The sequence below is a fragment of the Serinus canaria genome, chromosome 15 (assembly GCF_022539315.1).
Source record: "Serinus canaria isolate serCan28SL12 chromosome 15, serCan2020, whole genome shotgun sequence".
NCBI lineage: Eukaryota > Metazoa > Chordata > Aves > Passeriformes > Fringillidae > Serinus > Serinus canaria.
The window spans coordinates 8,936,814-8,963,336 of NC_066329.1; the positions used below are offsets into that span (position 1 = coordinate 8,936,814).

A 26,523-nucleotide genomic window follows, 5' to 3' on the forward strand; every position below is an offset into this window, starting at 1 on the left:
GAGCGGAGCTGCGGGGAGCGGCGGGCAGCGGGACGGCGGAGAGGCGCGGAGCAGCCATGCCCTGCTGAGGAGCCGCGCAGGATGTTCGGGCTGGAGCAGTTCGAGCCGCAAAACAGCGGCCGGAACGGCGGGCAGGCGGAGCGGGGCTTCGGCCAGCCCGGACTGAGCATGAGCGCGCACTTCAAGGCGCCGGCCTTCCCCGGCGGCGGCCCAGCACCGGCGGACCCGGCCCTGGGAACGCTGGGCGAGCCGCCCCTCCTGGGCATGAACATGAGCCTGGCCGGGGACGGCTACGGCTTCCCGGGACGCGGCCCCGCCGAGCTGCACGGCGGCGGCATGCAGCCGCCTGTGCACGGCTTCTTCGGCGGACAGCAGCCGCACGGCGGCCCCGGCGGCGCCCCCCACCCGCACCAGCACCCCCCGCACTTCGGCGGCGGCTTCGGGCCCGACCCCGGCGCCTCCTGCGTGCACGGCGGGCGCCTTCTGGGCTACAGCGGTGCGCTGGGCGGGCAGACGGCGTTCGCCGACGGCTACGAGCACATGGCCGAGGGCCAGAGCGGCGAGGGTTTCGGGCAGCAGCGCCCCGGGACCTTGCCCGATTTCCAGCACCACGGCGCCGGCGCCGCCAGCCACGCCGTGCCGGCGCCCTGCCTGCCCCTCGACCAGTCCCCCAACCGCGCTGCCTCCTTCCACGGGCTGCCGGCGGCCGGCTCCTCCGAGCCCCACGGCCTGGAGCCGCGGCGGTTGCCGGCGCAGGGCGGCGTGGACTCGCTGGAATACAATTACCCTGGCGACGGCCCTGCCAGCCACTTTGAGCTGCCCGTCTTCTCCCCGTCGGAGCCTGAAGGGCAGCTGCCGCACTACGGCGGCGGGCGGCAGGTGCCGGCGGGCGGCAGCTTCGCGGGGGCGCCCGCCCTGCCCCGGGCGCCGGGCATGGCCGTGGCCAAGGCGCACCCGCCGCAGCAGCACGGCGTCTTCTTCGAGCGCTTCGGGGGGGCGCGGAAGATGTCGGCCAGTCTGGAGCCGGGGGCCAACGCCAGGCACCCGCTGATGCAGCAGCAGCAGCAGCCGCCACCACCACCGCAAGCACCGCAGCAGCCGCCGGGCTTGCTGGCCAGACAGAACTCCTGCCCGCCAGCCATCCCTAGGCAACAGCAAACAGAAGCCAACGCTCCCAACTCCAACCTGCAGGACAATGGGCCCATAATGCAGAACCAGCATGCACAGTTTGAATACCCTATTCACAGACTGGAGAACAGGAATATGCATCCCTACACCGACCCCGTGTTTAATATGCAGCACCCTCCTCCGCAACAGCCACCAAATCAAAGACTGCAGCACTTCGATGCCCCCTACGTGAGCGTCGCCAAGAGGCCGCGGTTTGACTTCCCCAACACTCCTGGCGTCGAGCGCTGTGCCTCCTGGGGCGGCGGCATGCACGGCCCGGCCATGGAGAGTCACCTTTCCCCGACGGCCTACCCTGGCCTGCCGGGCGAGTTCACCCCACCGGCACCTGAGGCCTTTGGGGGCCCATTGCCACACGGCGGCCCTGAGCACCCGGCACTGGCGCAGCGCCAGAACGCGGCCCTGGTGATGAAGCAGATGGCCTCGCGAAGCCAGCAGCGCCTGCGGCCGCCCAGTCTGCAGCAGCTGGGGCATCATGGTGAGGTGGGCGCACCCGGCAGCCTGCCCCCGCCAGCCTTCGAGCGGGAGGCTGGTGGCGGCCGCAGCTTCGATGCGCCGGCGCCGCACCTGGCCCCCGACAGCGCCTGGTTCGCAGGGCCACCGCCGCCCGGGGAGCTGCTGCCGAGGCGCTTGGCAGCACCCGGGCTACCAGCCGAGGCAGCCCCCCACGAGCTGGGCCTGCAGCCGGGTGGCCCTGCCGTGCTCTTCCGGCCGGGTGCCAGTGGGTTGGGGCTGCAGGAGCCCTTGCGGATGGCAGGCGAGGGGCCAGCGCAGGCCCTGCCGTCGCCCGGCGTCCATCCGCCCTTCACACCCACAATGGGTGGCCTCTCGCAGCTGCAGTCACCAGGCAGCGGTGTGACACTGCCCAATGCCCCTGCTGAGCGCCGTGGCCCCGCCGACTTTGCCGCTCAGCCTGGCTTCCCCTTTGGGGCGGCAGCGCGGCAGCCGGCGGCCCATGGGGCTGCACCTGCCCTCAGCGCCTCGCCAGGTGCCTACCCACCGCCCCCACCCGAGTTTCCCCCGCCACCCCCACCGCGGCCCGCTGCCAGCAAGCTGGGTGCCCTCTCACTGGGTTCCTTCAGCAAGGCGGCCAGCAAGGACAATGTCTTCGGGCAGAGCTGCCTGGCTGCCCTCTCCACTGCCTGCCAAAACATGATCGCGAGTCTGGGTGCTCCCAACCTCAACGTCACCTTCAACAAGAAGAGCCCGGCCGAGGCCAAGCGCAAGCTCAGCCAGGCCGAGCCTGACCCGCCACCTGCTGCCCCGGACTACTTCCCAGCAGGGCCACCAGTAGGTGGGGGTGGCACGGGCAAAGCAGCGGGCGCTGCCCCGCTGCTGCCTGCGGAGAGCAGCCTCTCGCCCGGCTACGCGCTGGAGCCGGTGGCCGGTGGCGAGGGGAAGGCGGGTGGCGGGCGGGGTCGGGGTCGCCGGAAACGGGACAGTGGGCACGTCAGCCCCGGCACGTTTTTTGAGAAGTTCTCAGCTGCCGAGGGCGGGGGAGCCGGTGTCAGCCCAGGGCAGCCGGCAGTGCCGGTGGCGGCGGGGGCCCCGCCGGGGGCTGCGGGCGCTGAGCGCGGCGGAGGCACCCCTCATGACAAGCCCCTGACATCACCATCCTGGGGCAAGGGCAGTGAACTGTTGCTGGCGGAGCAGCCCGACCTGATGTCCTCCCTGGACAGCGGCATCCAGAGCGTGACCAAGTCAGACGGCAGCTCCCCGCACGTGGACTTTCCCGACGAGGTCAGCACCAGCTATGGCAACGAGGACGAGGTGTCCTCCAGCTCCGACAATGCCACCTCCAAGCCCACCCGTAGCCCGCTGCTGGGTGGTTCCCCCAAGCTGCCCCGTGGGGAGCACGCACTTCTCAACGGACAGAAGCCCCTGGCCCTTGGCCTTCTCAGTACATCTACCTCGACCCCCGACAGCTATGGGCTCAGCACCACGGCGGGCGCTCACCCTGGCACGCCAAGCATGGAGCAGGTGCGGACCCCCACGAGCACCTCGGCCCAGGATGAGATCCACCCCCTGGAGATCCTGCAGGCACAGATCCAGCTCCAGCGGCAGCAGTTCAGCATCTCGGAAGACCAGCCCTTGGGGTTGAAGAGCAAGAAGGGGGAGTGTGCGGGGCAGAATGGGGACAGTGACCTGGGCAGCTGCTGCTCGGAGGGTGTCAAGGGCACCATGAGCACCATCGACCTGGACTCCCTGATGGCAGAGCACAACTCCACCTGGTACCTGCCTGGAGAGAAGGCCCTGATGGAGGGGCAGGAGGAGGACAAGCCCATGGCACCCTGGGAGAAGCCCAAGCCCCCGAACCCCAGCAAAGAAGGTATCAGTTGTCCCACAGGGGTGCTGGCACAGGGGTAGGGGTGGTTGTGGGCTGCTCAGGGAAGGGGACATGCTGAGCCTGCTGCTCTGGTACTCTGGGCACACACTGGTTCCACCCCTGGTGGGTGCCAGGGTTCCCAGTCTGGGCTGGGGCTGCAGGATGCTGGGATGCTGGGTGGCTCTGATGGGGGGGGCAGTGTCAGGGACAAAGTGCTTGCTGCCTGACTGGCCCAGGTGACAACTGCCCCATGGCATTTCCACTGCTAGCCCTCTCCCCATCATGGCTCCTAGAGATTGCGTAGATGTGGGTGCTGAGCAGAGGGGCTCCCAGTGAGCCTCACCTGAGCTCCTGGTCCTGGGATGCTGCAGAAGGGAACTGCAGCCTGAAGTTCTGAGGAGGGGGCTTCTGCAGGGTCCCACCAGGCATGGGGTGCTGAGGAGGGGGCTCCCACAGAGCCTGGTGCCAGCTGAACCTTCTAGCCACTTTCCCAAAACTGTGACTGAGGTTTTTCCTAACCACAAAAACATTAATTTGGTGGTAGTTCTGCCCCTTCAGGTCCAGGTGCCCCCTGCTTGCATTTGGAGCCCACAGCAGTGTGATACTGAACTGAATGGCTTGCAACAAATTATTTTTGATTTAACTGAACAGCGGTTTAAAATAAGGCTCTGGGACTGTTAGTGTAAAACTTACTTAGTTGACAGATGTTTAATTTTGACATTAGTTGTCATTTTTGATCCTTCCTTGTGTCCAGAGGGCATCATAATTCCCCACGCTTAGGAAAAAATATTTTAATGGAAAACCCTCTATTATAAAAGCTGTTGAAGATAAGGATGATTATAGATTCAATTGCTTTCTATTTTATCTTATCAAATCCCTATTTTGCAACCTGCCTAGCTGTATGTGTGATTGTTACAATGGGTGCACATGCTGTACCTGCTATCTGAGGGCAGGCGGGTGGGTTTTGGTGTGCTAGAAATACATGTGTGCAGTTTATACAATATAAACTCATTATTTGTGCCTAGGAAAGGTGATATTTTGGTACTGCAGTGTAGTTTTAAATTGTTTTCATTATCTCTGGTAGTAGAAACTGACTTTTTACAGCCCTCCACATTTAGTAATTTTGCTAAGAAAGTTGTTGGTGAAATTAGAAGGGAGCTGGTTAGGAAACTGGGCTGTTTCCTAACCTGGTTCTGGTTGGCTTTGCAGCTTTGGCTTTCTGAAGCGTGAATCCTAGCCCCCACGGTTTGTCTCTTTGTTCATGTTTAATGCCCAGCGCAGGAGACTCTCATTTCGAGCAGAGTGTTTAGCATGCACGGCAGACCCGAGGAAGCCCATCAGCATTCTCCATGCTTCACCCAGGCAAGGACATAAATTGGTTTGTTTGGGGCCCTTCTTTTCCATTTTTAAATGGAGTTGCACACAGCATCCTTCCTGGCCCCTTCTCTTTTATTGTTTCTTGTACACAACATCTAGATCTGACTGGATCAATAGCTAGTTAGCACAAATCACAGTTCCTGTTACTTCTGCCTTGGCAGGCTCAAGCACATACATACGTTCTCTCACACCACATGCACCCCGTTATGTGTGCACTTTCACACACAGGCAGATACACAGATCTCACAATGTGCTGTGTTTAGAAATAGATTTTGAAATAATAACTTCTCCTATAGATCTCGACTTCCTGGATGAAAAAAAAAATCCCGAGCAGCGATTTAAAAGAAATTCTGAGCAGCGATTTAATTCTGAACAGCACATTTATTAAAAGTGTAATTTGGTTTAAAATGATCTATATTTTGTGTGTGTGTGTGTGTCATATGGAGCGATGCTTCTGCAGCGTCTTTTAACAGCACTCCTCCAGTCACTTTGATCACAGCTATTCTTAGTAACAGCTAGTGAAAGAAGTAATTGCTTTCTGGTCGCGATAACCACAATGTTGGTGTTAAAACAGTTCATCACTTGGAAGGAAAACCATTTAATCAGTGTTCCTATATAAGGATATGTTTTAGTATTTCAGAGGCTTAACATAAAATAGCAAACCAGTTCCACAACAATGCAGAGGCGCTCGGGTTGGTTCATGCTTTAGTCACTTGAGGGATTTGAATGGGCTGGTTCCTCGGATGAGGAAATTTATACAGACTCACAGAGAATTTACTTTAACTGTTGTTAGAGATGATAAAGATACAATGGGTGAGACAAAACAGGCTGTTCACCTCGGTCAGTAGAAATAATGAAACTTAACATTGCCATACCCCTGAGTGTGTGAAACAGTGTTTAAGAAAAGGCTTCATTTAGTCATGGGCTGAGATTTGAAACCTTCTCCCTGGGCTGGGATTTGCACTGTGGTGTTTGTTCCAGCAGAAACCCAGTGTCCGGGTGGATGCGCAGGCTCCAGACAGCACTCCTCCAAATTCAGGCAGCTCCTCTGCATTCCATGCTGGAAGGTGGGCACCCTTTTGGGGCTGGGCAGCGATAGTGAGAGCAGCATTAGACCCAAGGTCCTCCCCAGTGCAGGCTTGTTTGGGACTTCTGATTTACACCTGCTGTGAGAGCTGTCGGGGATTTATTCCCACTGTGGCACTGCGCGATTGGCACCGGCGGCTCCTCAGGTGCGGGGAGGTGGAGGAAGGGGAGGTGAGTGTTGGGGGGCAGCTTCCCCTCGGTGCAGTGCTGGGCACTTTGTCCATTGCCTGCCACTCTTCAGGACCAGAGGGTCTGACTTCAGTGCTAGCCGTGAAGGAAAGAGCAGGCTCCCCAAAATACAGCAGGATCGGGAACTTCTCAAATACTCTGTTAGTGCGCAGGTTATAGGGAAAACAACTTGAGTTGTTTTAATGGCTGCTCAGATTCCTCGGAGCTCTCCTTTTTTCCCATAATGGCATTAAAATGATTTACTGATCTCTGGCAGTTGTGTGAGCTGTGGGTCTGGAGGTTGCTGAGAGCAGACACCGGTGCTGTGAGGTGTGACACCTCCAGCGCTGGCCTGCCGCGAGCTCTGTGCATGTGTTCACGTTCCATTCCGGAATGTTGTATTAGTAATGCTGCCTGGACATGGCTCTGCCCTGAAATGTGTTTTCTGTAAGTTTTCTCTGATGCATCATTTCTTGTACCAACATGTTTTATGTGAAGTAGCTGGTAGGTTTTGGGTTTTTTTCCCCTGAAAATGCTTTCTAGAATTTCGTGTTTTTCTCTGCCTAGCAGCTTGAGCTGGGAGTGAGAGATAAATAACACTGAGTCTAGAGGGGTTGTCTTGACTTCCAACACCACAGCTCTAGCTGACAAAGAATAACCAGTTCAAATTCACTTAAAAATCCGGGGCCAGTTTAATGGGCTTTTGCTTTTCCTGGTTTGACCAAACCAGAACAATTTCCCCTTCAGTGAAATGTGTATTAGTATTCTTTAGAAACCCACTTATTAAGCGCTGGTGGGGTTTTGGTTTTTTGTTTTTAATTGAAATTTTGAAAGTCCCATACTGCAGATGTCAGGTGAAGACATCAGTATATACCTAGAACTGTGCAGGTGGAAAGGATGGGAGTGTGTTTTGCTGCTCGGTGGCTGTTGGGCTCGTCAGTCCGGGCTGACGGGCACGTGCCACGCGGCACCGTTAGCCTTCATCTGTGAGTTTTTGTTCATATTTCATTGTTACACCGAACCTGTCACTTGAATGAGCCCACAGGCCAACCCTCTTGCTGGAGCAGTGTGTAACATCTGTGAATTACTAGAAATACATTAACAAAGGTCAAATTTGGTCCAGATGCGGCCGGGAGCCTTTGTTTTCTTTCCCTTTCCAGTGCATTCTGCTGCCTGCTTTATTTTAAATACTGCTTAGTTCTTTTAGAGGCTTTACCAAGGGACTATGTTTGTTTACCAGGACTGAGTTTGTCAGACCTCTCGTGAGGTTTTTCAGGCACTGAACCTTCACTGCAAGCGATGTGCTGTGAGCGGCTGCGTTGTAGTGAGCGCTGTGGAAGCGAGTTCAGCAGCAAAGCTCAGCGCCTTTTCCAGCGAGGGGGCTGTGATTCCCGATGCTGCTTTGTCTCACTGGGCTGCTGAAACTTACACAATTTTAACAATTTAGTGAAAAAAGGAGCTGTTCCCTTTGTCTTGAAGTTACACAATAAACTCCATATATATTAAATCTACATCTCTATTAAATCATCTGGATTAGCAATCAGAGTGACCAGAGAAGAACACTCCCGCTACTTATCCTGGTAGAGTTTGGTGTGCATTAGATTTGGATTTAATATAACGCTTTAAACTTTTCTAACCTGTTAAAAAAAAAAAATTGGAAGGTTTGCCCCTGCTTGGCCTCATATGAATGATAGAAATTCTCCATTGTTTACCTCGACTGACTATAATTTTCAATACTTTTTACTAGAAAATGGTTCTGTTTAGAAATATTTTCCTTTGTTTTATAAACATTCTGTAGCAGTGTGCTTGTCGACCTTTATGGCATATATTAGAAAAAGCAAGGCACAGAATTTTCAGTAGTATTTCCTCTTGCTGTAATATACGAAAATATTTCGTGCAAGAAATGTGTAAATTTATTGGCATTTCAGTAACAACTGTGGCCAGTGTTTGCCTTTGCATCCACTGTCTGTGTGGCTTAATTTTTGGTCTCTGATTTACCTGTTCTCATTTCACTAGAGAATCTATCTGTGTTTGAATGAATGCAGATTACCTCTCTGGTTTGCATCCTGGTGCTTCCTTGCCCCAAAGTCTGTTATTTTCTGATGGCCCACTCAATTGCAAGTCGAGTTTTAATGGGGTTGTTTTGCACACACTTGGTGTGAGGATCTGCATGAGACAGACTTCGAGGGAGATATTTCTTGAAATTGCTGTGTGAATGTGCTTCAGATCTTTATGTATGATGTAAAAGGAAATGAATTAGACTTAGTATTTATATATGAGCTTGGATGACAGCATAGATTTATTTTGATCTGTGATGTATTACACTGTGTCTTCTTTTACTTTTTAAGGTACAACACCTGTTTTTTTTTACCAATCACCTAGTGGAATGCTCGACCATAGAACTGCAAATAATATTTTGATAAAAAGCGTTATTAATTAGAATGTCTATAGATACAATTTGTTGTTACTTGTGTAGAACAAAGAATAAGGCATCAAACAAAAGTCTAACCTGAAACTAAATAGGCTGCTTTTATTTGAACCAGCTGACTCCCAGCCTCGGTAGTATTCTATACCAGGGAAAGGTTTTGGTACAGTAAAATGCCTTTATGTGGCCATATAAAATTTTAGTACTAGACAAATTACTGTACATTTTCAGTCAGTGGTTTCTCGTGTATTTCTTTTAAATCTGAGTGTGAGGAGAGTCTCCTCAGAAAGTGCACAGCCAGTTCTAAAATGAATCTTCAGGTGGCCTAACGCGTATGCTTTGTTAACGTTAAATTTACCGAAATACCAGAAGCCGTTTCATGACATAATTTCTCAAGCGCATTGAGAATATTGAAAGAGACCTGTCAGATTGGAGGCAGAGGCTCATTCCCTGTTTTATCTCTAGTACAGAATGGGTTGTCCTTGTGTTTGTTTCGGACTGGAGCGTGTTGGATGCAGGCAGCACGGGCGGTGGGCGTCAGGCGCTGGTAGAGCCACCTCGCCCTCGCGCCGCGGCTCCGGCCGGCATCCGCCTCCCTGCCCAGCTGGTCCAGCTTTTCCATTGAAAAATCTACAGCCTTGAAAAGAAAGATGTTTGCACCTGTAAACACATGATTAAGGTTTGCTGGACATGTTTAAGATCGTTATGTTGTTTATTTTTAAATATGAAATAGTTTTGTTTTTTGAGAGGCGTTTTTTAATGAGAGCCTCTGTTAGTGAGGGTTGTTCAGAACATGGCTGGCTGTGCACCAGATCTTGGGTAAGGGACGTGGGGAATCTTATGGAAATCAAATAGGTGAAGCTGTAGAATCACCCAGGAAATTCAAGGTCTGCCCTCACCTTCCTGGTCTTGGTTAGATTTCTCAGTTTTTAAAATGCGATTCTGAATTTTTGCTGTTCTCTAGATAGACCCAGTTTACACACAGTGATTAGATGACTGGCTTATATAAAAGTACTGTGATTCTTTGTAGTTTGCTGCTTTTCCTTTGCCAGATGCTTTTGTGTTGGTGCAGTTAAAACATTCTGAGTTATTAGTGGTCTTTTAATTCAAAGGATTTTGGGGTTTTTTTACAAATTTAAATATATTTTATGGATTATGTGCCAATGTTCCAAAGTCAAATGCCTTCTAAATTTAAAGCTGAGAATTGAACAGCTGGAGGTCTAATCCATTAATTTTTACAAGCTGGCTTTCTTAGTACTTCAAAGAGAACATCTTAGATGATACTGCTTTACTGTTCCCCTCCTCAGCACCCCTTCTTTTCCTCTCCCTGCCAGTGCCCTCTCCTCTAAGGCTTCATGTTCCGCTCATCTCCTGGCAAATTACAAAAGCATCTGGATGGGGCGAATGCATTTCCCTTAGTCGATGTAATAAGTTTTAAGACTTGATGGTCTAGAAATGTGCCTTTCTTAGTGTTGCACTTTCTATCCATACCAATGCAAAAGTACGTGGTCACCACTGTTCTGTGTTTCTTTCCTGTACTTGGGTTATTTTTTGTAGCAACATGGGCATTGCCATAGGAGTATTTTTGCTCCTTGCTTGTGCCCTTTTGAGATGCTTGACTCAGACGTTGGGCTCATCCCTCTCTGTAGGACTGGGTCTGATCCATTTGGAAGTAACGTTTTCCCAAGTTTTGCCTTGCCCGTTTGGGCAGGAGCTGCTCTGGCACTGCCAGCGGTGCCGCTCCCTGGGATGCACATGCCCATCAGTCAGGGGCAGCTCCTGAGCAGGAGCTGAGTCCTGGCTGCAGGCTGAGGTGCTGCCCAGACCCTGCAGCGGGGCACTTTATGTCTGTTTGTTTGCAATTCCAGCAAATCTGTTTGTGTCTGTTCAGTGTTTTAACGTAACACCACCAAGCATGACGCTGGGCGGTCTACATTTTTTATTAGCTTTTAACATTTGTCAAAAAAAGCATTTTTTGGTTTGGTAAGCAGAAATCTGGTTATGTTTAAGTGCTGCTTTGATAGATTTTTTTACATTGAAATAAATACAGTTTATTTGAGTTTAAACACGGACAACACGTGTGGGAGCTTGAAGGGCTCTGCTAGCTCTGACTGTGAGCGGTGGGAGAGACGTGCCACAGTCCTGCTCCCGCGGCCACTTTGTGTGAACTTTGGGATATTTATCTTTTTTTTATCCCCCTCTGTGTTTGGAGCATTTAAAATACAAAATGAAGAACTTTGTTTTTTTTTCCTTTTAACTCTCCTACCTTCAGTTCTGACTGCTGGGCCTTTAGGACTTGATCCCCTTGATCCCAGCAAAGCCTGTGATCGGTCAGTAGTTGGAAGACAGCAGGGTTTTTTGGTGGTAAAATATATGTTTTCAGAGTTAAGTCTGCATTTAATTAATTTTGTGAATTAGTATTCACAAAATACTCGAAAGCATTCTGTTGCTAATAGAAAGATCATCCTGAGGCTGGGGAAGCACAGTTAATTGAAAAAGCAGCCATTTGTAAAGTGAAGAAAATTTTAAAACATTTCATACCCTAATTAAGAATGTACTCCTGAGTTAAAATTGAGAATATTAATTTGCTGCACGAAGCAAATACGTTACAAAGCTCTGGAAAGAGTCATATCCTTCCTTCCTCCTTAATCCTCTCCCAAAATACAGTTTCAGAAGAAAGGCATGACTTTTTTCTTTTTTATAATGTAGCCTGAAACCATTTTGCTAGAAATATGTAAATTGATCTATTAACATAAGAAATGGAGGTTGGACTGGGGTTATTATCTGGTCAGAATTTTAGGACCTCTTTCCTAGAAAAATCTTCCACTAATTTTTTTTTTTTTTTTGGAGGCAGTGGTGGGTGGGTATAATATTCCTCCATAATGGCATTTCAAAGCCTTTTGGTCTCAGGTGAGAGCAGTCAGAAGAGGCAGAGGATGCTGTGGCACAGCTGTGCATCATTGCAAGCACTTCTGCTCCCTGGGGAATGGAGCTGAGCCCTCCCTCCCCTGCACTGTTGGAGGGGAGGCCGTGAGTGGGAACGGGCAGGGAGGGAATGTCTGCCAAGCGTTGCTGCTCCTGGCTGGATGGCTCAGGCAGGGAGGGAATGTCTGCACAGCGTTCCTGCTCCTGGCTGGATGGCTCAGGCAGGGAGGGAATGTCTGCACAGCGTTCCTGCTCCTGGCTGGATGGCTCGGGCAGTCCAGGCATCGCTGTCGTACTTGCCGGCAGTGGGGTCCACGTGTGATTTAGAGTGCAGCGGAGTCCATATTCAGGTCCCACTCTAGGATTATTTTTTGTTTCAGATCATATTTATTGCACCATAAATTGCCATGGTGCTTTAGAAACCTGGGAGATGTTCCCACTGTTAAAGATTTACTGTCCAAATGAGATAAAAGAGGCATTGTTGGGCTGGGCAGCTGCCGGTTCACCACCGGAACATGGGGTGGTGCCACCAGGGCTTGGGCAGAGGCTGCTGGTGAGGTGGAACTGGAGGGCACTTGGGTACCCAGCAAAGGCAGGCACACTGGTGCTGAATGCTGCTGGGTTGGGAAGTGTGTATGAGCAGGGAATGAAGGGCTGAGAGCATCTTGTCCCATCTGGTGATCTCATTTCTGAGTGGATTCCTTGTTTGGTGAGGATGGCGCGGCTGTATTGCCCTCTCCGGGGCAGCATTTCTCCTCTCATGGAAAAGATAAACCCAAACCCCAGTTATGGCACTTCTGATCTGTGTGTGAGTGAATTTCTAAATAGGTTTGTCAGCCTTAGAAACAGGAAAAGAGACTTCAATATTGCAGAAGTAGTTTGGTGCAAGGTTTTTGCCTCTTCCAAGTGCCTGGGGTTGGAAGCATCACCAAAGGAGGGCTTCTCCTCCCTGCTCCCTTGGGTGATGGGAGAGGAAGACCCAGATCCCAGGTCTGAGCTGCACAGTAGATCACAACCACCTGGTGTGACTTACTCCTGGAGTGGTACTGAACTGATAATTAGAAAAAAGATGTCTCTTAGACCTGCCAGGCAGCCCGGTAACTGTGTGCATCTAATAATCCTGATATTTTTGATCTGATTCAATTGTTTTAATTTTTATTGGTACCAAATATTAGGCTGAAAAATGTTTTTTGCCTAGTCTGAAAAGTAACCCAAAATTTCAGACCAAACACAGTTTTAAAAGCAAGAAGATAATAAATGGGCCTATTGATTGCATTCTACAAAAGAAAAAAAGGAGTTCCCCAGTAATTGTAATAAAAGATACCACAGTCTATGAGACAATAATTCTGAAACCCTTTAAAAATAGTATTATTATTCAAAGTGCAGAGCAGCTGGTATTTTGTGATAGAACAGATTTTATTGTTGCTGGATATAGGGTCAAATGCTTGCAGCACATTTTTGATTTAAACAAACCAAAAACACAAATGCTTTTTTGAAGATAAAATCAGTGATTGATTTTTTTTTTTTTTTCCTGGATGCTATAGCTCCCTTCTCCACCTCTAAATATAGGCACATACTTTTCTTTTTGTGCTGGGAGGAACCACACGCAGCCCAGCTCCCTATGCTCTCCCTACCATGCCATAGTTCTGGAGGCAGAGGGAAAAAAGGGCTGTCCCAAGTACAATTCAAATCTCGTCTGAACTACTTTGAAAGAGACAGATCACAAAAAAGGGAGAATATCAAAACATTCCTTCTGGATTAGTATTGAAGTTTCATCCCATCATTTGGCGGATCTTTGTGCTGTTGGCAGGGTGGGTGTGAGGGTGGTGGCTGGAAAATGTGCAGGGAAACAGGGGAAAGCTGAAGGACAGCCCTGGTGATTTTGGGTGAGCTTTGCTTTTAAACTCTGTGCATCAAAGTTGTGTTCTATGTTACATGACAAAGTGGTGTGTCCTGTAGATAAATCCAGTTCATGTTCTGTGTCCTGATGTTACTTATTTTAGCTGAGGTGAGAATGGGAAAGGCAGAAGGGAATTTGCTGCTCCCAGTGCTCCGGGACCTGTGGCAGGTGATCACGGTCCTTCCTGACTGTGCCAGGGCTCCTGCTGGTCCTGTTGGTACTGCAGAACAACCAACACCACTTTGGAAATGTGAGGTTTTAAAAACACAGTGAAGTCTTACTCCAAATAATTTTCCAGATCCTCTTGGGTTTTGTGTAGTTTTCCTCGAGTGGCTGATGCCAATGGTGCTGCAGTGTTTCTCTTAAGGAAAAAGAACAGATAAAATATCTCTTTTTTGAGCCAGACACGTGTGAGCCTCAGAGCTGGGAACGTGCGTTGGGAGATTGTGATACAATTACGTTTTATGTCTACCTATTAAGCATAATGAAGGGTTGGTTGCTGGCCTTAAATTTGGAAAGAGCTTACTGTAGAGCTTAAACCAGAAGTAGATTCCTGTAATTACTGCTTTGCTGTGCGGAGTGTGGCGAGGTAGAGGGAATAAAAACTGTTCATTGTCCAATTGTATTTCCATAACTGCTCCACTTTTAAATGTCTGTTTTGAAAGATAAAATTTTTGTTATACTAATTTTCTGAAGTAAGCTAATAAAAGCCAATGCAGGGAAAAAAAATAAAAGAGGTGAAAAATGTCAAATGAACAATGCTTCGAAAACACGGAGCTTCAGCTTCTTCAGTGAGCCCTGTTGCAGTGCTTGAAAAGTCAGTGGCTTTGTTTGTTAAACACAGGACCACTGTGCTGTTGTGGTTTAGATTCGCTTGAGTATGAGATCCTGGATGATGAAATGAAGAATTTTTAAAACTTTCAATTTAATGGTTGCTTTTCTTTGTACTAGATTAGGCAAAGGGGGTAAAACTCGAAGCAGTCAGTTCTGAATCTGCTTTTGCTTTTACTTGACGTTGTTCTTGCTGTGTGATGGCAGTGTGTCAGGGAAACTTGGATCCCAGCATCAGCTGTTTGGAATTATTGTTTGGATTATATTCAGTTTCAAATGGTATGAAACTGTAGTGAGAAATGAGCATTTGTTTATGCTGATAAAATGAGTCTTTCATAGCATACACTTGTTTTGGTGTGCATGTTACAGCTCAGAATGTCCGTTTTTTCAGAGTGATAACGTGGCCCCATTTTGCTCTTTGTGTGCATTTGGGACTGGGAACTGCCTCAAAGAGGAGGTGTTTCTGCTTCAAGTGAGGAAGAAGAGAGGGAAGACCAAAACTCTTCTTGGCCCTTAGGGAAAAAAATACACCCTAAACCACATCCTTTTTCCTCTCCCCCTCAAAAATTTGGCTTACATCCTTAAGAGAGAGGTTTTTTCCTTTTATTTTCCAGCCATCCTTTAAGGTGTGCTCTCCTGGCCTTTCTCCAGTTTGTGGAGCTTCTCTTGGAATATGTTTTAAGGGGTTATATTTGACATGTTACTGAAGGCTGCCTTCCACAGTGGTCTGGCTCAAATAGAAATGTGAAAAGTTCCCACTACTGAGCTGTAAAAGAATACTGGAAATGGGTTATGCTGAAAAAACCATTTAGATAAAAATGCAATTTTCCCTTCCACATACACTGCTAAGAATTAATAGCACATTCTTCCTAAATGGGTAGTTCTGTATTATATTTTCACCTTAATGAAATTCTTTCCAAAACAGGAGAGTTTCATTTAAAAATGTAGGGCAAAATTGATCTGTCTTTAGCTGCAGTGCTCCCTGCTTTAAAATATTATGGGTTTGAGTTCCATGGGCTGTCTGGGCACTCCTTGAAAAACAGATGTTGGGTTCTAAGGTGGGTGTCCCATTACAAGGTGTGCTCCTTTCCCTGCTGTCACAGCTGGATTTGGGCTGTCACTGTGGTGGTGTGTGCTGTGTGTGCCAGCTGTGCTTTCACAGCTCCACTACTTGGCCAGTGGCCACCACGCAGTGGGGACATGAACATGGCACTTACCAGGGAATTTCTGCCAAAAATACCCAAAAATGGAGAAGGGCCAAGCCCACTGTGGCCTTAACCTGTCTTGGTTCACTGTTGCACACTTGGGGCACAGGTGGTGAGTCCAAGTGTGGCATGGCCTGGAACAACATCAGCAAAAACACACAGACATCAGTTTCAATGTGTTCCTTTTCTGCAGAAGATACATAAATGTCTAATGAAAGAAAGAAGGGGGAATCCTCTGTGGTAGTTGTGAAACTGAAGTGGAGATGCCCCCAGGAAGATTTGCCCATTCCAGCTAAGAGAAAACCAAAACCTGTATTCATGCTTTTTAATGGTTTCATTTTTGGTGGATGGTTTTTAATGTAATGGTGAGAACAGAAGTGTGTAGAAGAAGTGGGGCTGATAGACTCTGCTTTAAAGAGCTTTTCACTGCTGAGTTACAGTGGAGAAAGTACTTTTATTAAATAAATTGTTTGGTGCTATCATAGTTTTAATAAAATGGTTCTCACGTATAAGCAATGCTCATAATGATGGAGAAGTGGACAGGATTGATATAACTAAAAATTTTCATGTTAAAAAGATGAATTTTGGTGGTAGTAATGCTGCACAGGTTTTGCATCATTTTTGTGACAAATTACCCTTCAGGAGGTCTGTGCTTGGGCTTTCCCCTAAAAGGTGAGATACAGGAGAGGCGTGAGGCAGTCTGACTGACTAGTACCCAGCTAACACTGAGCTTAATCCAGATTCCGTTTTTGAAAGGGGTATTTATAGTCATCTTCTGATAGTTTCCTAATCAAACAGCAGCAAATCTGATACTGCTCGTTAGGTGCATTACAGAACAGCTGTTTTTTTAGTCACCCAACTTGCCTTTTGTGATTCATTTTCTGTGAATCACACTAGTTCAGCAAAGAGTGCAGATCACGACTTTTACAGCCAAATATGCAACTTCCTGGAAGCAAATGTCAAAAATTTAAATATTTTAGTATAGTGCCTTGTAACTTGCAAGTTTTGGATTAGTGGGACATGGCTCTTCTGTAAAACTTCACTCCTGGGACAAGCATGCCCATCAGTAGGAGTGTTTGCTCCTTGGTGTAAGTGGTTCACACTCAGAGAGTGTTGCCTGGTTCCACTTTAGGTGGGACTTTCTTAGGTGTCACTGTTTAATTTTTTTCATGTTTTTTTTGTGTTGGTGCTCAGTGTATTTGCAGGAACTCAGCATGCTGAGTGATGCATTTAAACATTGGCTGCTACAGTAAAAATCTTGATGGCCGTTGTTTCAATCAAAAAAATCCTTCACATCTTCAAAGTCACTGTTGTTACAATAATTTTCTCTTTGAACATGTCAGGATTCTGTCTTTGATTATAGACTGGATTGTCTCTTGTCATTGCATAATGATTTTTTTTTTGGGTAGGCAGAGACCTTTTTCAGTTCCTTACAGTTCATCCCCCATCCCAGTACTTCTGTAAAAAGAGATTATGTTGAAACCAGGTATTTAAGAATATAGATCCTCAAGAAAATAACTGGTTTTGACTTTGTATTTTCCTGGGAATTTTATAAAACTGATATGAATTACAGATTTATTTTACAATTTGAACTTAGACTTTTAAATTTTTCCTTTCCCCCCCACCCCTTCTTTTGCTTCCTATTGGACCAGAAGTCATTATTACAGAGATTTTCTGCTACTTTTTCATTTTCTCTTTTTGCAATAACACAAAAAGAATTGATCTCTGTAATTCTACCACCACTTGGATGGTTGCTTGGATGGATGGTTGGGTGAATGGTGGTTTAGGTGACTGACCTGGAGGCCTGAGCACTGTTGCCAGACCCTCCCTGCCCTGCTCCCTGTTCAGGACTGATGTTGAGCTTTGGGAAGTGCTTGCTGAGGCCTTTTCTGTTGGAAGCTGTTTTGGGGTTTGGTGGTCTGTCTACTCTCTAGGGCCCAGAGTTTCCATTGCTGTTAGAACCCTCAGAGACCTTACAGCTCTCTTGAGCATTGTGGTGGGATGAAGGCATCCTGAAAGCAGAGCTCCTCTCTTATTGCTGCTGAGGTTTGTGGCCCTTCATGGCTGATGGTTTAAACTCTGGTGTTCTGCACTTGTACAGTGTTCACCTTGGATCTAAGGGCAGGGGACATCCTGAAATGGAAGGTGCCTTGGATGGTCCTCCCAAGCCTCCTCAAGCTACGTGAAAGCCCAGAGACAAGAGCATTTGCAGTTTGTTTTGCTTTATGTGTATGTGCAGACTCTTCCATTGCTGGGTGATGGTGATGCCACCGTGGGAAAACTGCACAAAAATGGGTGACACTAGAGCTGCATCAGGCACTGAAGAGACTTATCCCTTGGGAAATGGGTATTGTGTAAGAATGGCAGAAGAGTCCAGGTGAGACCTGCAGATCCATGCCTGGCTGTGATTACGTATGTGCAGGCTTCCAGCTGGTCACTCTAAAGCTGTCACATGATGGGTGTATTGCCTCAGAGGTATGACTGAATCCAAGATGCTCCCTCAGCGGGGGTTGCCTGCATGTGTCCATGCAATGGAAGCCTTTGCCACAGAATTAGTAAATCCTGACTGTGGTTTTGCCCTAGTGTTTTGTAAGGAAAGAGCTAAAAAGGATTCGCTGTGTCTTTAAACTTTCAGATCCTCAGAACCTTCCTGGGAAGTAGAAGGGGGAAGGGACCCTTTCAGGATTAATTAAACAGAGATGTCTTGCTGTAGACTTCAGGGTTTACTGATAAATGCCAGCCCCTCACCCACATCTGGTGGTGCTGCTGTTATTTAATCAGGGCCTTGACAAGGAATCTGAGCAATCTTCCCTTTCTCCTCCTCTGTTCCATTTATCTGTCCTCCCAACCTGTTTGTTTGTGTATGGTTAAGTTTTCCATGCCAGGGAGAAGCAGAGTGGAAATGTCAGGGGTCAGGCTGCAGGCAGGGCAGGCAGGAGCAGGCAGGGAGCAGAAAGCCCAGCTCTGCAGCGTTTGAGTTTCTGAGAAACCAGAGATCGGTTGTTCCAGGCAAGATTAACTCCTTCAGCACAGCTGCCTTCTGCTTAAGATCTCCAGGAAGGGAGGCAAGGTGGGTACATTAAGACACTGAGCTCAGACTCCATCCCCCTATCCTTGCAGTCCTGTGGGTAATGGGTGCTCCTGCTGCCATTTTTCTCACTCTCTTGTTGAAGCCTTGCTGGCCCATTTGCCTTGGCAGCTCTGCTGCTGGGAGATGAAGCTGTGTGGATCCAGACCTGAGCAGGATGGCAGATAGCAGAATTCATTGTAGTACTGTTATGGATACCTGAGTTATTTGGCACATTCCCAAGTGGACAAAATATTTATCCATGGCAGGCTGTTCAGAGACATGCCTTTGAGTTGACACATGACTTGGGTTTGTAATTCAAAAGTTAGCTAAAGACCAGTCTGGATACCCTTGGCTTCAGAAAAACCAATTTTGACGTTGTGTCATTAGACTTGGTATCTCACAGGCTCTCAGCTGTGTGCTCTGTGGTGGTTCACAAGTGCATCAGCCCCAGCTGATGCTGCCATGGTGGCTGGGATTGGGTGAAGTTTTGGCTGTATGAGCCAAGCTGTTGAACTTGCACTTTACCCCACCTGTGCAAGGGAAAAGCCTAATTCAGGGTGGGGTGGAGGATTTTGTTTGTTTGTTGGGTGATGCCTTTGCATTTGTGTTGTGGCAGTGAAGCAGGTGCTGCAGAGCTGAATCCTGCCTGGTTTGACAGTGTTTGCCTTGCAGGCAGTTCCCTGCCTGGCACAGCTGCAGGTAGAGATGACAAGGTCCTTACACGCTGCTAGTGGGATGGTCTGTACTTCTGCACTGACCACATCTAGACCGGGGTAACAGCTGTAGTTACAGATGGGATAGGAATGAATCACAGAAGAGAATCAGAGAATTGAGTTGGAAGAGTCATCTTACTGCAACTGTGGGCAGGGACACCTTTCACTAGACCAGGTTGCTCCAAGCTCCATCCAGGCTGGCTTTGAACACTTGCAGGAGTAGGGCAGGCCCAACTTCTCTGGGCAATCTGTTCCAGTGCTTCAGTACTCGCTGAGTAAATAATTTCTTCCCAATATCCAATCTCAGCCTGCCCTCTCTCAGGTGGGAGATATTCCCCCTTGTCTTGTCACTCCAGGCCCTGGTTAGCAGTCCTTCTGCATCTCTCCTGGAGTTCTGTGGGCTGCTCCATGCAGTGAAGTCTTGGGGATGTGCTGTGTTCCCTGTGCCAGTGCTTGGGTGCTGCTCAGCCCCGTGTCCCTCCCCTGCCCTTGACAGGAGCAACTGGAGCTGCTGGCCCTTGCTCCCTGGGGAGGTGCTGCAGGGCAGAGCCCACACAATCCCCAGCAGAGTGGGATGAACTTATTGTCTGCTGTTCTTTCATTTTCCAGGAGTATTGAAATTGTTGTGGGTCATAAATCACGTGAGCATATGGCCGGAAGGAGAACACAGACCCATATTTCAGCTTTGGGCTGGAAGATGAGACTGTTTGTCCTGTGTTGTACAGGCCCATTTTGTTGATTTACTGGCCTGTGAAACTTTAGAGTTAATTTTTTGTTGAAGCAAGGAAAGTCTGTCTACCTGTGACTTTCCTGCTTGAACAGCTGTTTGCTCCTGATTCGTTGCTATTCTGAGAATTTCATGAAGACTCTCCACAGTGATGTGACAATTGGAAGTAAAAGATGAGCTTATATTTCTCTTATCCTAATAGTGGCACTTACAGCTGTACCTAAGAATGCCAGATTTCTTTGTGTGTTTTTTTTTTTTAATGCTGAATTTCCCTCACTGCCATTGCTCCTCATTTGGTCACGCATTTCTTCTAATGATTTTTTTTCTTTCCCTTCAGATAGATTTAATTTTTAAACCTGCTGTTCAATCAAACTCTGTTCCTCCATCAGACTTCTGGGCCCCAGCTCAATCACCACACCTTATTGCTGCTTTAGGGGATCTTTCTGAATATGCCAAATCCATTATATGATGACATTTCTATCTCTTTCTGTAGTCAAAATTTAGGGTATACCAGAATTTGGGATTTTTTTTAGAAGAGATCTAGCAAGAATTTGCCCAGGAGGTGCTGGGTTGATAGTATCAGCTCTCAGTCTGATTAGCCAGCATTTAAATGTTTTCCAGCAGAGATTGTGACCCTTCTTTGAGAAGCTCAGACCTCTTGACAATTCTGCTTTTTTTTAGTTATTCCTTGCAGATTCTTTACAATTTGCCTGTGAATTACTTGCAACGGACTTGCAAGCAGTGATTTGGAACCCCCTGTTTTTGGAGTGTCAAGCAGCTGGTGCTGCTGAGCACAGTGCAGGTCAGGGAGTGCCCCATAGCATCACAAAATGGTTTGGGCAGGGAGAGACCTTAAAATTCATCCTTGTTCCACACCCCTGCCATGGGCAGGGACACTTTCCACTAGGCCAGGTGCTCAGGGCCCTGTTCAGCCTGTTCTGTCCATCTCTGAGCTATGTCTCTGCAGGTGCCAGCTTTGACCTGAGGTCTCTGGTCTTCCTTTTCTCTTGATCTGTGAGTGGTAAAATTGCTTGAACACCTTTTGTTTTCATGATTGCTGTTTCCCAAAGTCTCCTCATTCACCCCTGAGACACCAAACTTCAGCTGGAGGTGTCTTAAAGAGAAAAGAGATGTTTCAAGGTAGGCTATAAATAAATGGCATAAAAGAGCTAATGATCCTTGATGCTGGTTCTTCTCACTAATGTTAGCCTTTGGTAAACTCCCACTGTGTTTTCAGGGATATCCTTGAACTTGTGTGGTTTAACCCCAAGCATTACTGCACATGATCACTATTTCTTGGTGTGCAGGAGCCTCAGATGTGTGAGGCCCCTGGGAGAGATTGACTTTGCCTGTGGCAGTTTTGTGTTACGGGCTCTCGTAATTGTGAGTTATAGATGGGGCAGAGGCACCTCTGGGAGCTGTGGGCAGAGCCAGGGAGGAGACAGAGGGACCAAGCAGATCCCTGTCCCAGCCCTTGCAGCCAGGCTGGATGCAGGTCTGGCTTTGGGGTATGAGAACAGAGGGGAGCTCTTGGGGAACAATGTGACAGAACACCTGGAAGTCTTTGGCCAAGCGTCACTGAGCCTCACAAGAGACTGAAATATTTGAGAGCTAATTCCCTGCTTTTGCTTGGCTAACAAGTGCTCATTTAATTTGCATCCTGAAACTAAATGACTACGAACAAAGTTATTTGAAGGGAATCTTCATCTTTAATTCTGTTTTCACTTAAGGAAAATAGTTTTCCGTGTATGATCTGCAGGGCTTAAATATCCTACTTATTACTGTAATATCTATTTTTCCCCCCACAATTTTGTCAAAGCTCTTGCACAAATCTGACAGAGCACTGGAATTTAGGTGTTTCTGTTTGCTCTGTGCATAATCATGAACTACTCACTGCCTTTAGAAATCCATTGATACATCCCTTCCTTTGCTAGTGGAAGTTGGCATCTTACCTTTTTTTTGGAATGTCCAGGTGGTGATTTAATGCAGAACATTTAAGTAGCATCTTTTTTCAATTTTGGCCTGCCCTGAAATAATACCAGACAGTGTCCAGAACTGGTTTTATTTAAGTGAGAGATTACTGAATGGTTTCATGTGACTTCTGTGCAATCAGAAAATTCTACTTTGGATTTTATTGAAAGTCTTTTGTTTGCTTGTGCGTTCTGGCTGTCAGGAGATGGGTTTTGAATGGGCTGGAGCTGTGTGTAAAACTGTCATGTGATAGTTTGCGTACTTATGAAATAAATTTGAAAGCAAAACCCAGCATTTCCTTACTCATCACGGATGTGTCATTTGTCATTCTTGGTGAAAATAGGCTCAGAGCATTTCGTTAGTGCAAGCAGGTGATGTATGCCAGCAGCATGAAAACACAGGATCAGTCAGCCAATATTCTTTCCTGCTGTGGAAGTGGTCTTCCCACACTGGGGGCTGGATTCAGAGGCAGGGCCATGGCTGAGACAGCCACAAAGCCTTCAGAAGAGGAGGGGTTATGTGAGAGAAGCTGGTTGTAGCCTCTTCCCAGTGCCAGGTCTGAGTGTCAGTGTGGCTGGGGCTTAGGCAGTTCACTCCTTTCAGAGATGAGCAGAAGTGTTCACGTTTTTGGAGGGGGAAGAACAACAGACCCTGGAAAATAACTTGGAGCTCGCTAAGCTTCACTAGTGTTGGATGGCAGCATATGGATATTGTGACTGTTGGGTCAGCTGTGCTGGAATGGGCTGCAGTTGCTGGACTCAAGTTTATTTTCTGATGGAAGTGTTCAGACATTTTTTGACTGTTGTTGGTGATTGGTTTGGTTTGATTTCTAATGCCAGTTTTCCTTGCTTGGGCAGGGCCACAGTTCTCACATGGTGCAGAGCTGAGGAGAGCACAGTGTTGGTGTTGGCACCAGAACTGACCAGCACTTTGGAGCTGTGTGGTTGGGTTAGGCCCTGGTTGAAAGCTCAGCTTTCCATGGCTGTCACAGACAGGCAGTGGTTCACCTGCATGGGGTAGGCAGGACCAGACTGGCAAACAGCAGCACTGCAGCTGGGGTGGGACCTGGTTTGCCGGAATGGTGTTTTGTTCTGTGAGAACCAAACCCTAACATCAGCTGCTTCACCAGGGGGATAGGCAGGACCCCCCTCTGTGGTATGTGTTTTGCAGGGAAGCCAGTCTGAGAGTCAGTGTGTTAAACTGAAAAGAGGAACTGAAGGTAGCCAAAAGAGAGGAAGGATATGAGTTAGAAACAGTCCGTTGTCGCTGTGGCCATCTAGCAAGGAACAGGAGCTGGTGCTGTCCCAAGGCCCGGAGCTTTTGGCTTCCCCAGGGATGGAGGGCTTACCTTTCTTCTTGGAGACTCATGGAGCTGGAAAACAGTGATTTAACAGTAGCCTCCAGAGAAATAAATAGGTGTAGGCAGTTTCACACTTGCCTGTGGAGCCATGGTGGTGTGTTGCTCTCCTGGCGGGCAGTGGCAGCAAGGTGGGGAGCAATGAGTTCCCCATCTCTTGTCTCTTCCTGGCACAGTGGAGGGAATGTGGATTTTACAACAGCAATGTCATTGTCCTCATCCACACATCCTTCATTCTGTATCTTCAAGGTCATGCTACATGCAAGATGAATTCTGCCATTTCCATTGATAAGGGTTAGCATTTTTGCTACTTCACCTTTTTTCACCAGTTTCTTGTTTCTTTGTGTGAGCATGTGGCTCACAGTCTGACTGTAATCCTACAGCCTGACAGCAAACTCTTAACGCTGCCGTGGGTTTGGGCAGCCTCCCTGTCGTGGTGTGCACATCCTTCCATTGCTCCTGGTGAAAACAGGAGCAGGAAAAGAGGTCAAGGGAGAAAAAAGAAAAATATGTATTTGCAGCAAGCACTATGTGTCTCCTGTTATCTGAATTCTGTGCAAGCAGTGAGCTCTGATGGAGCCCCATGCCAGCTTGGAGACCACTGAAAACAAAATAAACATCTCTGTGGCATGGGCTGATACACGCTCCCTTTAGAGCCTCAGGCACCTCCAATTAATCAAGCTGTCTGTGGAGGAAGGGCCTGTGAGGATCAGAGGATGCTGCCAGAGCTGATGGGCTGATGAAGGGGTGGGCAGCAGGCAGCATTAAGGGTGAACAGACTGTGTGTTAGCCTGGGTGTGCCATGCCTTTGGGTGAGTCTTGTCTGTATTGCAGCAAAGTCAGAGCTTTAATCCTGGTTTGCAGGATATACGAGTGCTGTGGGAGGGTGCTCAGCTCTGTGCACGCATGTTTGATGAAGAGCCCTTCCTCCTTCCGTGAGAAAGGCTCTCAGAGAGCGCTCAGCTGGCTGGGCCTTGACAATAAATTGAGGGTATGACCAAGCCAAATGGCTTCTTGAAATGTCATGGAATGAAATGTGGCCCATGCCCTGGAGCTGGGGTGTCTCTGCTGAGTGCTCCTGGTCAGGATTGTGAGGAGTCACCTGTCCCCATTTCCACTGAGCTCGTCCTGATGAGTCCTTGGCATCAGCTGCTCACCTTAACCACCACCACTGAATTCTGTGCATACAGAGCAGAGAGCAGCAGGAGAGAGCAGCACCTTTAGGTGTCTTACAAGCAGGGATTACACAGAATAAATGAAGTAGAATCAAATTAAGAGGAATGTTCTAATAATGAGTAGCTGGGGCTTTTCCTTGAGTGCAAGCAGAGCTGCCAGTCTGGGCTCAGAGGGAGTCTATGCCCTCCAAGCATTGGAACAGCAGAGACATCCAGCCCAAAGTAGACACAGATTGTCAGGGGTGAAGGCACCTGAAAGCCATGCAGGTTTATGGTGTGAGCAGGTGGCAGGTGCCATGTTTGTGTCTAGGAACAAATGCAAGCCCTTGCCTCCTTGTATTCTAGGGTCAAGAAAATGCCTTTGTCAAGGACTTTGTCAGTGCTGCAGAGGTGAGGAAGGAGATTGCTCATTTGTTTATCAACACAAATGAACTAGTTGTGTTTAAAAATAAAATTTAAAAAATACAGTTTCAGGAATAAATTAATCTGTGGAGACTAGGTCCAGTGTCCAGGGAAACATGAAATGTTTTCAGACCTTATTTTTCTCAAAAACTGAAAAGAGATGCTTCTGTGCTGTGTACAAATGCAGAGCTATGTGCCTGAACCAATATGTCAAACTGTCATGTGGGAGATTTGGTGAAAAACATCTTGTCCTAAGGGAATAATTTCAAACACTATATGTAGGTTTGCTGCCTCATAAGGGATCATTACTCAAATCTATTCCCTCTTATGGTAGCTCGGCCTCTGCTTAACGGGCACGGAGTGAAGGGAAGCCCATTAACGCGTCCTTTAAGAGTGGTTATCAGATGGTAGAGGGGAAACAGATCTCTGATCAGGGAATATAGTGTTATTGGCCAAATCCTCCGACTGAGCCTTAACGAGATGAGTAGCAATGCAGGGCCTTCACGCTCGGCTGGCCATCGAGGGCGGCGGCGGGGCCGTGCTGTGCCGGGCAGCCGGACCCTGGGCAGCGCGGGCGGCTGAGCCCGTGTCAGAGCGGTGAGCAAGTGTAAGGGATGAGCCCTGGAGCAAGGAGCCATTCTAGGGATCTTCACCTCCTGTTTGTCACTTCAATCTCGAAGGAACGCTGAAATGTGGAGTGGAACCCACTCCCAACCAGACCCCTACCAGACTGTGTCTGTGCTCTCGCTCCTGTGTCTCGCTGCTTTCCGTCCTTTTGTTGGTGGTGATTTTGGCAAACATGAGAAGGATGGCAGAAGCAGCACCTGAAGAGCAGCATCAGCTCCTGGTGTCTCAGCGTAGCATCTGCAGTTGCCTTGGCTACACCAGCCCTCCCTCAATTAGCCTCCTCTCTGACAAGAAGATGTGTGGTAGCTGTGCAGGTGAACTCATTTTTAATGGGATTACTTTACTTAAAAACTGGGACACCTCTGGGTTTGCACAGTGCTCGGTGGGGTTGTCACAGTGAAGAGAACAAGTTTGTTTTTTCATAATACATAAGAAGATGCTACACAACAAAAGAGGCTTTATATTGAGCAACATAACTGCTCAGGGTCTCATGAAAAGGGAGAAGGATGCTGGAGGGGGACTGAAGGTGTGTACACATGCTGTCTGCAGAGTAAGGTGAATGCCAGGGTCTAACCTCACTAAAGAAATGTGTTTTTCCTGAGCTGATATGGAAAAGCGGTCTGTAGTGTGTGTATTGAATTTTTTTTGTGGTGCAGAACTCCTGGTTCTCTTCCTGTGTCCCAGCTGCAGGCTCCAATGCTGCTGGCCAGGCTCCTGGGTTAGTCACCACGCTGCCATTAATGCTGTGTAAACAAACAAACAAACAGCAACCTTTTCTTTTAGAAGGCTGTGTGCCTTTGCAAAGTAGAGCAGAACGAAAGAGCAGCTTCCCAAAAGTGCAAGGTCAGAGCAGAGGGTCGGGAGGGAGGCTGGAGAGCCTGGCTGGGCACTCTCTTCTTGCTGTTTGTCTGGGGCTGAATGGCTGGAATGTGTTTGGCTGGGTAAAGCTTAGTCAGAAGCTCTTGCCTAAAAGCAAACTGGCTCTTGAGACCACCACAGCATCACTAACAGCTGTGGGGAAGGACACCATCATGGGGGAGCGTTTTCCAGACT

The 26,523-nt window shown here is 48.3% G+C and overlaps 1 protein-coding gene across 1 annotated transcript in view; it reads left to right on the forward strand.

Annotated features, from left to right (window-relative positions):
• Positions 1 to 2: 2 nt before the first annotated feature.
• Positions 3 to 26,523, forward strand: part of MN1 (MN1 proto-oncogene, transcriptional regulator) — a 34,520-nt gene continuing 7,999 nt past the window's right edge. The window contains exon 1 of the mRNA XM_030230093.2: positions 3 to 3,514. Within this exon, the coding sequence (XP_030085953.2) occupies positions 82 to 3,514 (3,433 nt within the window). The 5' untranslated portion in view covers positions 3 to 81. The remainder of the gene's footprint in view (positions 3,515 to 26,523) is intronic.